Genomic DNA, 14,946 nt, shown 5'->3' with positions numbered 1-14,946 from the left:
ACATGGAGGGGAGGTGGTGGCCGCGGGGGCAGCTGGGACGGCAATGGCGGCGCCGGAGCAGGAGGGAGGTTGCGGCTTGCCGGTGCCAGGGCGATGTGGCTACTTTGTGCAGAGGAAGAAGCGCTTCTGCAAGATGATCCCGGCTCCCGGAAGGCGGTTTTGCGGAGAGCACGGGCAGCAGGAGGTACCGTGCTGTGTCCCCTCTTCCGCTGGGGAGGGCCGGCTCCTGGCGTGAGGGGAACCCCGGTTGTCCTAGAGGAGCCGGGGCAAGCGGGAGCCCTGGAGGCACTGTGAGGGGCTGGGGTGGCATGCCTTCGCAGCGCGGGCAGCAGAGGCAGCACCTGGATGGGCAGGGGCTGTCACTCAGCCCGGCAGTAGCGCTGCCATCGCGCTGCAGGTTTGTTCTGCTAGGATCCATTCACATGTTAAGTTCTTGGCCCGTGTCTCTATCCCGGTTAACCTCCGTGTCTCCGAATAGATGCATTATGAACCTCGGGTGTCTCGCAACAGCTTTTCTGGAACAGGAATCCTGAATGCATGCTGAAGTGGCGTCTAAAACCTTTCTTTTGTTACTAGGAGGAAAATGGCAGAAAAAGGATTCCGTGTCCTCTTGATCCAAAACAGTAAGTAAAATAAATGCTTTTTGTACTCCTTGCCAGAGTTCACATAATAAGTTCTGTTACTTATTTTTCCCCCGTTTGGATTTTAGCACAGTATATGAAGACCAACTACAAAAGCATGTAAAGAAATGTAACTCAAGAGAGAAGCCAAAACCAGTAAGTGCAGTGTAACTATGGCATGACTTCCTCTCCATTGAAGAATGTTTACATTACAGCTTTGCAGAGAACTGATTGTGCTGACAGTAGCTGTGAACTGGAGTACAGCAAGCACTGCAGTAAGGGCAGCACAGAACCTGACTGACTACTTGCTGGAATTGAATTCACATCCTCCATGTGCCCTGTCACTACTTCAGTACAGCTGTTCAGTTCTTGTAGTTCCAGATGAAAATGCTGAATTAATGTTTCTCTAATGTTCTCCGAGAATAGTTTCTCACAATGCCATTCGTTTCAGATGCTTGGTGAGAGATTCCTCAGAGAGAGATGGCTTCCTTACTGTCTGCCTTTGTGCCTTACCAGTATTGTACCTTTAGCACCACCTGAGAAGTCTTAAAAGGGTCTTTGGGAAAAGTCTAGTAAGCACTGACAGCTTAACTCTTCTCACCATGTTCAATCTTGTTAAAATATGTCAGAAGAGTCATTTATGCTGGGGATGCAGGGGCAGACTATAGGGCAAAAAATCCTTCGAATATCTTCTTTTGCAGTGCATTCCTTATGATAAGAAACACTGAAGAACTTAACTTTTTGCTTTCTGGTAATTAACATAATCATACTTCCTTCTCTTTTAAAGGTCTATTTTGTTCAAGATATTAATGCAGGTTTTAAAGATGTAGCAGAAATACCAGAAAAACAGGTGAGTACATTTATTTGTTCTAAAGCTCAGTTCCTAAAAAACATGTTGTAATTTGTGATGTGACTCAAGAGCTAGCAAAAATAAAAAGGTCTTATATTTATGGGTGGTGCTTTCTTTTCTTTTTTTCTCCTTTAAAAGGTACCTCTCTCTTCTCTATCCAAAGAAGAGCTGGAGAACTTGATAATGAAGTTGAAAAAAGCAAGTAGTGGTGAGCTTCCTTAATTCTGAAAATGTTTTACATTTTATTGATTAAATATTTCATTATTAGATTTGTTGTTGAATACCTATGAAAATGTGAGATACTTGGCATTAAACACATGAAGTCATTATCAGCAAGGCACAGACAGTCCTCTGATAGCTAAATTTGTAGAAGAATAATGTGGAAGAATAAACTACATTGAGAGAATGCTAAAACACTGATCTTTGTTAGACAGGTGATTTCCCTTCCTTTTATGTTTCTTGTTTCCCATCAAATACAGGTAATAACTCTAATAAACATACATGATAGATTCATGCTTTCGACAGACTGTTTGGTTAGTGCTACAGGTTGAACTCATATCTGAATATGTTACAGAGCCAGAAACTCTTGGAAACTGTAAACCTTTACCTAAGAGCTTTGCATTTGTATGCAGGCCTGGAATTTCACCTTAAGGAACAAATACTGTCCCACCAGGCTTTACAAGAAGCCTTAAATGACCCAAAGAATGGGGAATCTGCTTTCAAACACTTGAAACAGCAGGTATGGACACTGCTTTACTGATAGCTATAGATATTTTTAAACATGCGGAATTCTGCTGCTGCAAATTTGAGTGGCTGCATTCATAATGCTGGTGACTCCACATAGAGGAAATCTGGTATACTGTATTAACTGCTCTTCAAATGATAATATATATATATATATAAAACCTTAGAATGGCTGCTTTGTTACATGTTAGTAACAGAAGTTTATTGGGATACTGAAATGATAAACTGTGTGATGATGTTCAGAATTTTTACTTATATATTCTTATTTTACATTAGCTCAATCTGAACTCCAAAAAGGAAAATGTTGTGTTTGCTAAGAAGTAATTCTTTACTTTCTCTGTAAGAGTTGGTGAGCCTACCTTCTGCATTTTTAATGTATATTGAACAGCAGGAGTGTTAAGGGAGATGGATTGCATACTGCAGCAAAACAGAAAGATTAGGAAAGAAGAAAGTCACAAGTGATAAATGTCCATTTCCCATACTTTCTTCCCACTCTCTACTTTCCTATGTATATCAAAATGCATAACTGCAGCAGAGAGAGCTCTGTGAGCACAGAGGCTTCCTAGAAAATCCAGTCCAGTGCCTGTATTTTGGATGGCTCCTTTGAGAATCAGCAGAGAAGAATATTATGATGTGTACCTGATCCTGAAAATTCATTCCATCTGGATGGAGTTCTGTGACCAGTGGAAGAAGGGCAGAGAGATGCTGACTAGCCAGAAATTGTAATCCCTTTCCTCTGTACACAAGATCTTTCCCCTAATCCCTCATGAAAAGGAAAACCTGAAAAAGTGTCCTGCAGTTTGATGAAGTAATAATTTTCTACCAGGCATTACAATATTCACTGTGTATAATTGCTTGGTTCATAAATAATCTTTTGACGTTTGTAGGCTTCTATTTTAGGTAACATGGAAAAATTACATTTACTTGGTCCAGGAAGATGTTTTATTGAGTTTGGAGCTGGGCGAGGAAAGCTCTCCCATTGGGTTGATGTTGCCTTGGAGAATGTTGAAAATGTTCAGTTTTTGCTTGTGGAAAGAGCAGCTACACGATTTAAGGTAAGGGAAGATTGTCACATTAGCAGGGAATAATTTTTAAACTGTTTTCATTGAAGCTGTTAGTATTTGCTTTTTAGCTTCAAAACCAACATAAAGCCTTTACATTGAAAAAGCTTCAGAAGTGTGATTGCCTACATTCCATACTTTGCCAAAAGCAGACATATTAGGAAAAACTCTGGGTGTATAATGTTGAAAATGTGCAGATGTTGACTTGCCAGGAAAAAAGTCTGGCATTAACAGCTAGAGCCAAATGATACTGACTAGTGGCCAGCCCTACCAAACAATCCAAACCCTAACCCTAATCTTGTTCTGTTTACACAGGTGGATGGAAAACATCAAAGGAGAGATTCTATATTTGAAAGGCTTCAAGTTGATATTCAACATTTATGTTTAAGTAAGTTCCTTCTTGGCTTGTGTAATTCTGAAATGGTCTTAGTTTTACATTTTAAATACTGGAGGTAGAGTCAGTTTGTACATAGTGTGCTTAAATGGACTTGGTTTTGAAGATTATTCTCAGTGGTGGCTTGGAGACAGGTTAATGTTGTGTGCATAGATACTTAATGTACATGTATATCTCTTTAAATGGTGATTTAAAATGTTTTGCTTTTTATACACTTGCAGGCCATCGTTATAGGTGAGAAATAAGCAAAATTAAGCTTGTTTTGAGCTTGCAGGACTAAATTATTTGTATTAGGTTGCAGAATAAAGTACTGCCTATCATTGAGGTGCTGTGCATCTCAATGGCATAGAATTTGTGGGGTCACCTGTCATAAGGAGATGCATTAGTGTCATATTTACATTTCATAGGCAGTATAAAAAGGCTAAAATGGCTAAATGTGCTTCTCAGCTACAGTATCTAATTCTGTTTTAGAAAAAGAAACTTTCCTTTGGATAGCTTGTAACTATATGTACAGACCAGTGTATTTTTAGTAGTGGTAAACATCTATTTCTTTAGTGTACTGAAAATATTTTATCCAGAAAAAAACACTGTCTTAATTATAATAATAGAAGTTCTGTGATTGTTGTGGATTTTGTGTATGTGTGTTTATTTTCTTGTTTGTTTTGTTTTTTCCCTCCAGATAAGGTGCCTGTTTTGGAGAAGAAAAAACTCCCAGTGGTAGGAATTGGGAAGCATTTGTGTGGTGCTGCAACAGGTATGAATTCTCTATGTGTTACCTGCACAAAGTTAGGATACTAGATCTTACAATGTAAATGGACTGAGCTTCCAAACTGCCCTTTTAACCTTTTCTTGCCCTCTAACCCTTTTCTGGTGAATGTAGCAATTGCATTCTAAATATATACTGACTTCAGTGGAATAGTAAATTGATAATAGATGCAAGGCTACTTTAGAAACAAGTAAAACCTGCCTTGTTTTTTATAGAGCAGAACAAAGAACAGTGAGTGGTGATATGGGTCATAGATTTTTGAAAGTATCTATTTTAACACTGTTGCCTCTACTCTGCAATATCTTTCTTTCTAAATCTGTATTGCCTGTCTGAATGTGGTTCCCAAGCAAACATATGAGAAGACTGTGTTTCTGTCCTGATAATTTTAAGCTAGTACACTGTTTCAAAAAACATCACAGATATGACACCTACATAGATACTGTTACAAACATGACAGTCAAGCATTTAAGAAGTACCTGTACATATTAAATAGGTTGTGTCCTAGACAGCAAACTTTTAGAACAAATAATTGCATGTTTTACAGGAGATCCTCCCACAATATGCCACTTTGTTAACCAAAGTAATTTAAATCCACATGTGTAGCACAAATATTCAAGACAAAAGGCCCTTAGCAGCTCCAGAGGTATCATAGTATTAATTTAGCATTGAGGGGTTTCATGTTTTCAAAGCATGCTTGTAATTTTTATATATCTTTCAAATCGCTTTTTTACTTAGTTTGTATACTTTTGTTCTCTGTGGTAAGTACATTCTCAACCAGGATGCAGGCTGTATAAATAATGTCATGGCATTCATTGCAATATTTTCTGGGGGGGGGTATATCTGTTTTTCCCCAGATCTTGCTTTGAGATGCTTGGTTGAAAGTTATACAACTTGCTGTGATGCAGAAAATGAAGAGCCTGCACCAAAACACTCTAGGACTGATCAGACAGAGGTGATGTCCAACAATTCTTCTGATCATGAAAGCAGCAAAGCTGACTGTAAGCCTGTAGCTGGAATTGTGATTGCGCTGTGTTGCCATCACAAGTGTGACTGGACATATTATGTAGGCAGAGAGTTCTTTAAATCAGTAGGACTCGGACCAGTAGAATTTCACTATTTTCAGAGAATGAGTAGCTGGGCCACCTGTGGCATGCGAGAAACCACAAAGCAAGACTCTGCAAGTGAGGAAAGTGAAGAGCAAAGTAACGACACAGAAGAACATGAGCAGACATTCAGCAAGATAGAGAGTGGTCCTGATACTTTGCAAGGGTATGGAAATTGTTTTCTAGCAAATTGACTTCTGCAGAAAATGAACATTGTGTGTAGTGATATATGAAACCCTTTGGGGTCCTCAAAATGCCTCATTTTAGAGAAACTTTTTAATTGATAGAAATATTCTACTTTAAAAATATCATTTTCATGGACATACTTTTCAAAATCTTTAAAGTTGCTCTTGCCTGAATGGAAATTAACTTCTACTGATTTAAATAGCTTTTTCTAAGCTTACCTATTAATGTTAATTAACAACGCTGTTCTTCTGACACCCGTTATTGTTCTTTTCCTCCTTTTTATGAAACCAGGATACTTACAGTTGAAGAACGAAAGGAGATAGGCTGCCTCTGTAAACGGCTTATTGATCACGGACGGATTGAGTATTTACAACAACGAGGATACAAGGCTGTGCTACAGTATTACGTAGAGTCGACCGTGTCCTTGGAGAATGTCCTGTTGACAGCTGTCCCAAGTCCATCTTTGATACCAGAGCCAGCTACATGACAGAACATAGGTTACTTACCTGGATTTTTACAAAACTAATTCATTGCTTACAAAAAAAAAAAGTTTTAATCATTCCTGTACAAATAAAAGGTCTTTTTATTTCCCAGTGTGAGTGGGAATTCAAAATCTGCAAATCAGTTCGCATCAGTGGAAAAATAGAATCCCTAGGAATATATGAAACCTGTTGTACGCCTCTTTGCTAGGAGTAAGTATGCTTGGTATTTCTTCCATTCACAGTTACATTCTTTATTCAATAGCATTCATGACAGAAGAAGGACCAGAGGTGCTGCTTTCCACATTTCCTGAAAGACAGTGGATTAAAATAAGAGAAGTTAACTTACTTTATTTTCACTTTGAAGTTCAGGATAGCTTTTATTTCCTCTTAAAATGTTTAAGTAGGCCTAAGTAACCATCAGCCTGTGCTGCTAGGGGAGTCTGTTAAGGAAAAAAACTTTATAAACTGTCATCTTGATATATTTTTGCTAAATTTATGATTCTTTCATAAGTTATTGATGAAGAGAAAGCTGATTTGGTGTTCGGACTAAAGAGCCTTTCCACCCTTCAGATTTTTAAGTCTTCACAATAGATATGAAATGCTCCTTTGGATCTTCATTTCAGTAGCAGTGAAATTCTCTCTGCAAGTAACAGCTGCCACCTGCACATGTCTTCAAAAGTGCTTGTTTTCATAGAATTCCAGTCTGGTTAGAGTTGAAAAGGACCTGAAGGTAATCTAGTTCCAGCTCCCCTGCCATGAGCAGGGACACCTCACCCTAGACCATGTCACCCGCAGCTCTGTCTGCACCTTCCAACTGTTATCTTTGAGACTACTAACAGCATTTTTTAGTCACAAGTGATGTAGGAATGGGGTGAAATTGGGAGGGTGTTTTGTTTAAGTTACTGGATTTGCTGTCAAGGGAAAGAAAGTGGTGGGAAGCATCTGTTTATCATGGGCATCTCCCCCTTACATGCTGCTTTGTTAGTCACCATCTGGACAACATCAAGAAATAGGTAAAGTTGAGGTTCATAAGACAAACAGTGCTAGAAGACCCACACTGTATAAACTGATTAAATTGCAAATACTAGAGCCAGTCAACTTCCAGTTATGCAGGCTGTAGGTAACTAATTCCAGTATTGCATGGCTCCAGCATGTTCCTACTAGAATACATGCTGTCCATGGGAAAGCTCCAGGGCCAACCCCTGATAAACTTGCCCCTACCCTCAGTAAAAATCTGTTCACAGCTTTTTTGGAGAATGTTACTCACTTACTAAGATTATTCATGTTTCATTTGTATAAATATCCTGGCTTGCTTTTATCCAGCTTATGCTTCCCTTCCTCACTGTATTCCAGAGAGATCAGAGTTAATAAAAAAGCCATACCTGTTTTCCTGAGAGACTCCTGGATATAGACATGCATGAATTCAATGCCGAACATTTCCTGTTGCTCCTCCTCTTCTTCATTCTCACATGGAGGGAGTGTTACCTCTAACTCCAGTGGGTTGTCCCTGAAGTTGACAAATCTGACAGTTCACCAAAAAAAGGTTACTCTTGCAATAGGTTTTGTCCAGACATGACAACTCTTTAGAAACTGAACTAAGATTCTTCAAACAGTATTTCAGCAAAGGAAGTATTTCCTTACACTAAACTCACCATAATACTGGTAGTATGAAGTAAACTAAACCATCCCTCCACCTATGGTTGATATATTTGTTTAAAGAGTTGCTGCTTCTTCCAAGCTAGCTGAAAACAGGTATTGTCTTACTGGGTTAGATGTGATTTTAGACTAGCATTCTTTCTCTCAAACAGCCAGCATCCAGTAATCCAAGTGAAAATGCAAACAAAAGGAAACTTTCACAGTATACAAAATAATATTTCTGATTCTACCCATTAAAAATGTCCATACATTCTTTTTTATTTCTCAAATGAAGTACAGGAGAGTTTTATCTATATCCTTACTCCTGAGCCTTTTTGTTTAATTCTGAACAGTTGGCTTCTCCGTGCCTAAGTTCTACTTTGTGTCATAAATGCTTGACATGTATTTTTCCTGTCTTAGCTCTTGGCTTTAAAGAGTAACAGCAAAGGATAATTAGAAATGGGCATTTGGACATTTTAGGAATGAGAAAATGTATTACAATCTCCTTTTCCATTTGGGACTGTAACCATTATAGCTTACTTAGTTAAGTGAGTGAGGATACACAAAGCTTATTTAACCAGATCCTCAGCTGTTGCAAACCAGTGTAATTCTACTCGTTTATATGTTACTGTGTCTATCTGTAAAACTGTGGAGGTGTCTTTTCCACTTCCTTAGTATCACTCTATGATACACAGCTCAAGGGAGGCTTTAAAACTTATCTGCTAGTATTTATGTTTCTGTTACTTTTTCTTACCTCAGACTTGTCATGTCCTTCATACAAGCTGGAATATTCCTAAGTTTGTTGTTGCTAAGAACAAGAGTATTAAGATTTTTCATATTACCAATGGTTTCTGGCAAAGAGGTTATCTCATTCCTTTGGAGCCATAAAGTGTGGAGATTTTCCATTCTGTAAAACAGTTATTTGTGCAATCAATCAAGATTTAGAAAATTTATCATATCAATTATTAGTATAAAGTAATTAATGTTTACAGTCACATAACGAACGTTCATTAAGAATACAATTCTGACAGGAAACCCCATATCCCAGATAATCTCCTAACCTCTGGTTCAAAATGTCATTGGCAAGAAATTATAATTTGATAGTTGACACTGAATTTGTTGTTTACTGAATGGATTTTTCCAGCTCATCCAAAATACCACATTAGGGCTGATAAATCTTATGTTTGCAGTGAGGTTAACATTGAAATAATCTTTTGAATTAGGATTTAATAATGAGAATTTCAATGCAATGGAGTTGAGTAAAACATCTTTGAGCTTTATTTACCTTTCAATTGCATCAGGAAGCTCCTGGAGTTTGTTCCCCCCCATATCTAGCCATTCTAGATTTGGCATGTTGAGAAGGGCTGAAGGGATGCTTGTAAACTGATTCATGCACAAATCTATGTGGGAAAGCTTCTTTAAATCACTGAGCTGAAAAGAAAGGGAGGTTTATTGGAATAGCAGTGCTGTAATACTGTTGACTGAAACAAAGAAACACTTTGAAATCATCAGGACACATTCTGAAGTTCACAGACACAGCATGATTTGTGAGTTACATCAGCTGATAATACCTGACAGTTACAGTTCTCACCTAGAAGGTACATGGGTTTGAAACTCATCTCAATAGGACAGAACTAGGTATTTGCCATGAGCTGTCAATTTAAAAGCTGTCACTAGCAGCATGTAACCTGTATCCACATAGATTTTATACCTTCTGCATACTGATTAATAGTGGATAGTTTCATTTGAGGATTTTTTGTTGTTTGTTAGGTTTGGACTCAGCTTTGCAAGGCACTGATTGCTGTCAACTATTGCCACTACTTAAATAAAACAGGTAAACATGGTTAGATATTAAGCATCTCTATCTAAGAATCTAATACCTAGAGATGCAGGGCTCACTCACATTTAGGTCAGTCCAAATTAAAGCTCTGTGGTAGGCGAGCAGTTGTTTTTATTCTCTTAACATCTCAGAACAACATTCGTTCAACTCTTTGTGCATAAACAGCTGTATAAATCACACTGCCTCTCTTCACAGGTAACAGCTCTGGTAAAGATGCTTGCAATTGTGTCCTGGCATATGGTATACGTTTGCATTCTCAGCCATAAAAGGGAACTTATCTGTGCTAAGGTATCAGATCCTCAATAGGATAAATTAGAAAAGACCTTCAGCTTAAACAAATTAACATCAAGTGTATCACTGTCCTATGTGCACTACAAAGTCCTTTATCTGGACAATGTAAAGATTGGCTCCTTCAAATCCTCAGGCATATGCATGTCCTTCTCACCTGGCTTCAGTTTGACTAGTCATGTAAATATTGTGTTTCTGTGGAGTGGCTGGGAAATCAATACCAAAGCAAATCTGAAAACATGGAGTGTAATGTTTAAGGATAATTGGTTTTGGATAAGTTCAAAACAGCCATTCAACAAAAGTAAACAAAATAAGCTAGTCTGTCAGAACCTGAGGAGGAAGATCACAGATACTCCTGTTGACAGCCAGTTCCAGTCTTTCCAGATTGACGCAGTTACTTATTTCCTTTGGAACAGATTTGATTCTATTGTAACTGAGAAGCAGCTCTTGGAGGCTAGTCAGCTGGCCTGCAGAGAGCAAAATGAGAAATGAGACATGTTAATTCTATCTGAGATACAGTATTACTTGGTTTGTGTTACCCCTCTATCATTACACAAGTGCAATGTGTTCTCACTATGTATTTTTCAATAGCACTTTTTTAGCTGCACTGTCCAGTACCTGCTGTGCTTATGTGTGCTTACATGCTTTTTCTTATGGGGAGCTTTCATAAAGAACTGTCTCCTGCATCTGGCCATCTGTTTGGATTTGTATGGGATCCACAGCTCCAAGCTCTCTGTCTCACTGTCAGATTTCAATTGTCTGGTCTCTAACTACCCAACAGGATTCTTAGGCAGGCAAAATGCACAAAACCATCACATTCTTGTAAGATAGGAAAACAGCTAAAACATAGAAAGGACAGCTCACCAATTTCTTTAGGTACACTTTCAATGGAGTTCCGGGATAGATCCAAAACAAGAAGACTGTGAAATCTCCCGATGAAGTGAGGAATTTTCTGCAAACTAGTTCTGTGAAGCTGCCACTCCTGGAGATGGGCTAGTTTCAATAAGCACGAAGGTAATGTCTAAGACAAGAAATAGGAACCAGAAAAATTCAGATTGGTATACAACAAGAATATAGGCTTAGGTAGAAGTTGTAGTTGAAACAGCAACAGTCTTTCCTTCTTCTCAAGCCACACTGTAACATCACCAAATGAACGCCATCAATGTGGGCCATTTGCTCAGTTTTGCCCCCAGGAGTTAGGTATCTGCACTACTGTCACTGCTTGAAAAGCCACAGGCTTGCTTTGGTTTGTTTGGTTGTTTTGAAACAAAACCAATATAGCTGAAGATGAAACTGCTCTAAATAGCTTTTTTCATTTAAATGGTGATCTAAGTTGTATTTCCCATTCTGTTACGAAAACCAGTGTGCCACTGAGAGTGGATGAGCTGAGGCATAGAAGAACTATGATGTCTGTATGCTTCAAGTTCTGAACAAAGAACACTGGAGTACTGCCGGATGGGGCTGTCACTCACACTGCCCTCAACATGGCCTAATTCTCATCACTCCACAGAACTGGCATCTGCATTCCTGTATAGCTCTGAACAGACTTCTTCCACTCTGTCATGGATCTACAGTTAGCCACTTACCCCCATGCATTAGAAATTGAACTAATAATATCCTGGGAATTTACAGGCTCATTTTCACTTTTAGAAAGGAAAACCAGTAAGAAATATTTCTATGCAGCTCATGCAGACAGTTATCACCTTGATACATTTCAGTCGTTCTGGTGTCATAATGTTAAATGAGAATTTACATAAGTAAACTCATCATTTGCAGGGTAAATAATTCCTAATGCAGAAAAGCTTTTTGGGCTATATTTTTGCAAAGTAATGTTTTATATTCAGTACTTCAATAATTGGCTTGCTTTTACACTCTCACAACAGTATAGCTCAATTCGTTGTTAGCAAAGCACACAGTGAGCACTTCACAGATTGAAAATAGTACAACTGTGAGTGTAAAGTTGCAAATAGTAGTTTTCTAATTCATCAGTCATTCAACATTCCTTCCTATCAACACTACCTTCCATTCTTCTTCCTCTATCCTTAAAATTGCTCTCCCATCTTCATTAATAACCTTTTCTTTGAGCTTTGCTAAAGCAGCTCTCTCCTCCCAAACAAGTAGTAGCCTATGAGGGAAAAAAGCTCTGTCAGTGGTGCAACAGTAAATATAGGCAATAATTACTATCTGTTGTATTTTCTGGAACAAAGGAACAGTAGCCTTTTTGGATGTCAAACAACACTTATTACAACTGGATGCTAAATAGACTATCAATTTGAGGGAAGATAAGAACACAGAGTAATGTCTGGCTGACGCAGTTTATAGGAATTCTATTTTATAGCTCTTCAAATTTACAGTCAGAAGGAAGACATAACTTCATTCACCTTCATCAGGTTGCAACAGGGCAACAGAATATACAGTCATGTGGAACAAAGTTCCAAAGCTGTTTATTCTGAAGCCCTCTCCTAAAAAGAAAGCCTTCAGTTCCACCAAGTGTAAGTGCAATCAACCAAGGTCTATCAGCCAGCGATTCTTTTGGCTTGATTTCCCAGGGGGACTTAAACAAGAATCATGGAAATTAGGCAATTCTCTGTTTTTCTGCTTGTATTTTAAATTTGTGATTCCATTTCAAACACATCTGACAGATCAGGAAGAGTTCCAAAAACAGAATACTAAATTTCCTCATATTCCATGAGATTACTGCCGAGACTGGAGCTCAAGAGACCCTTTGAATGCCTTTGCTGGGAAGAAAGCATATCATGTTAAATCTCTATAGTTAGGACATCCACACAGGAGAGGATTTTCATATCTGAATTTAGGGGATTTAGTATATGTGCTAATATTCTTACCACAGAACACAGATCGTAGTTTGACCCTACGCTATTGCCAGATTCTAAATGTTGGGAATTCTCCTGGAGTAACAACTAAAGAATTCAACCCTGAATGAGTTTAAAAAGACCAACTGCACTCTTCTACAGTGTAACACATGGTGTAACTTTTCACATGCTTAAAGAACTACAATTTACCTACCTTCCTGCAGACCTCTGTCTGAATTCCTTTTCCTTCTGTAATTCCTCATTTATCTTGTGTATTCTTACTTCCCAAAGTGTCTTCACAGCAGTGAATGTTCCAACACAAACTGAAGTTTCATTCATGATCCTTACATGTTCAGGTAGAGTCACAGGGATCCGACTGTGAATTTCAGGCTCAACAGATTAGCACATGCACCAGTTACCAGATGGGGAGAGTGATACAAAAACTAAAATTCCATAATTCCCACTTGATTATCTTGTTTAACTTAGTTAATACACAGCACTGCCAGAATTTTACCACTTTCTCTTTATAAAAATAGATAATTGCATGGAGTTACATTTACTTATAATAAGAAATGGTATCCTTGCAATCTCTCTGCATTCTTAGTCTGTGAACAACTGCTTCTCAGTTCCTTCCAATGGTAGGCTGAGTATTGACCATAAGTACTAAATGCAGACATGAGCATTCATTCCCTTTTCAGGAAGAAATTCAGCTGTTACCTGCATTTTAAGGCAGATAAATCCTGATAGCTGCAACCTGGCAGCTACCTGGTATAAATTCTTGTAACTAAAGCAGTTTTGCACTTTAGAGAAACTGAACTGTTGCTAGAAGTGAATGAGGATTCTTTATTTGCATCCACTTTCTTCACAGTTTAACTCATTATATTTTTAGTTAGTAATGCATTCTTTTTCAGAAAAAAAAAAACCAAAAACAAACAACCTTTTAAAATCCTTCAGATCTCTTTGAAGGTCTCTTCCTGTGTCAGAAGCCGTATTTAAAACAAAACCTCAGCCTAAAGTCATCAAGTCCTTAGTGAGATAATGAATACAGATTTTCCTGAGGAGCAGCAAAGCAGGATCCTCAGTTATCCTGATCAGAGCATCCCTCTAAAAAGCATTCTTCTTGCTGTTACTGTAGTCATTTGGGGAAGGGTTTGTTTGGAAATAAACTGGAGCCAATATAGTGATACTCAGATAAGCCTGTGGGGCTCAACTTCATGCCATCACTCGGTGTACTCTGAACTCTGATGAGCTGAATGCTCCTATTCCAAATTTTACTAATACACGCAGGGACAACTAAGGAAAATGTCTTAGATATCCATTCAAGCTAAAAAAGTGAGTAAAATTGTCTTCCAAACAAGCAGGTAGATAACAACAAAAGGGGAATTTCAAGTCTTTTCATGTGTGTGTTTCCCTACAATTGCTGCAGGTCTGTCTTTCTGAGCAATCTTTTCTACCACATTCCATTACAATTTTGTGTGGTATGGGTAAGGCAGAATTGCTTAGTGAACATTCATGTATTCAAACAGTCAATTGTTCTATTTGATGTTTACTGTGTCTTTTGTAACACAGTTATTTATAAAGCCTGATTGTACTGAGCTCAGTTAATTAAAAATGTACAAGCAAATGATAAAAATAATTGTCAAGACTGCTTTCTGTTGTAAAGACAGCATAAAAATCCAATTCTAATGCTTCAATAAAGAAGAGCGTGGGCCAGTATTAAGGATTCTCAACTGTTCTCTGTTTGTTAAGGAGGAACATCAGGATTTGACAGATGGCACAAACAGCAACCCCGGTGCAGCACAGTGCAGTCTGGCATTTGGTTTCCTAAGGAGGAATTGAAGTTTTTCCTGGATAAGAGAGGATTGTATTTTTTTCCCTTCACCACATAAATGTGGTCACATTTACTAGTTTAAAGGATTAACTTCTCTTTCAGTGGTCCTTGTTGTAATCACCTTTCTCATTTCTCATCCCAGTATGCAACAGTACGAGTTTTGGGGTTTTTTTTTTCCCCTCTGATTAGTAGTTACAATTTAAATACCTTTATTTTTCAGGATTAAACTTTTACTGAGGTAAAGTGATTTACCTGATCCATCATTTCTTCTTGTTCAGAGACGCGTTTTGAATTGTAAGCTGTTTTAGGTAGAAAACTTGATGTCTTTTTGTA

General features: G+C 38.2%; 2 protein-coding genes across 2 annotated transcripts; one reads left to right on the top strand and one right to left on the bottom strand.

The window, feature by feature from the left end:
- Nucleotides 1-2: 2 nt before the first annotated feature.
- On the top strand, nucleotides 3-7,593 carry TRMT13 (tRNA methyltransferase 13 homolog). The gene is made up of 11 exons (XM_005140657.4): nucleotides 3-184; nucleotides 577-623; nucleotides 710-776; nucleotides 1,408-1,470; nucleotides 1,609-1,678; nucleotides 2,103-2,209; nucleotides 3,102-3,269; nucleotides 3,591-3,663; nucleotides 4,349-4,423; nucleotides 5,290-5,704; nucleotides 6,016-7,593. Exons 1-11 carry the CDS (start codon nucleotides 44-46, stop codon nucleotides 6,209-6,211), a joined length of 1,422 nt encoding a protein of 473 aa, XP_005140714.4. The 5' UTR covers nucleotides 3-43; the 3' UTR covers nucleotides 6,212-7,593.
- LRRC39 (leucine rich repeat containing 39) lies at nucleotides 6,458-13,121 on the bottom strand. Its single transcript, XM_005140656.2, has 8 exons — nucleotides 12,997-13,121; nucleotides 11,989-12,094; nucleotides 10,834-10,990; nucleotides 10,300-10,436; nucleotides 9,127-9,272; nucleotides 8,596-8,748; nucleotides 7,589-7,728; nucleotides 6,458-6,513 (listed from the first exon to the last, which is right to left on the bottom strand). The coding sequence occupies exons 1-8, from the start codon at nucleotides 13,119-13,121 to the stop codon at nucleotides 6,458-6,460; spliced, it is 1,020 nt and encodes a 339-aa protein (XP_005140713.1).
- Nucleotides 13,122-14,946: the final 1,825 nt, after the last annotated feature.

Source organism: Melopsittacus undulatus, chromosome 6 (genome assembly GCF_012275295.1).
Source record: "Melopsittacus undulatus isolate bMelUnd1 chromosome 6, bMelUnd1.mat.Z, whole genome shotgun sequence".
In the NCBI taxonomy this organism is placed as follows: domain Eukaryota; kingdom Metazoa; phylum Chordata; class Aves; order Psittaciformes; family Psittaculidae; genus Melopsittacus; species Melopsittacus undulatus.
Note: the sequence above shows the minus strand (reverse complement) of the source record. Positions and strands in the feature narration are given on the sequence as shown.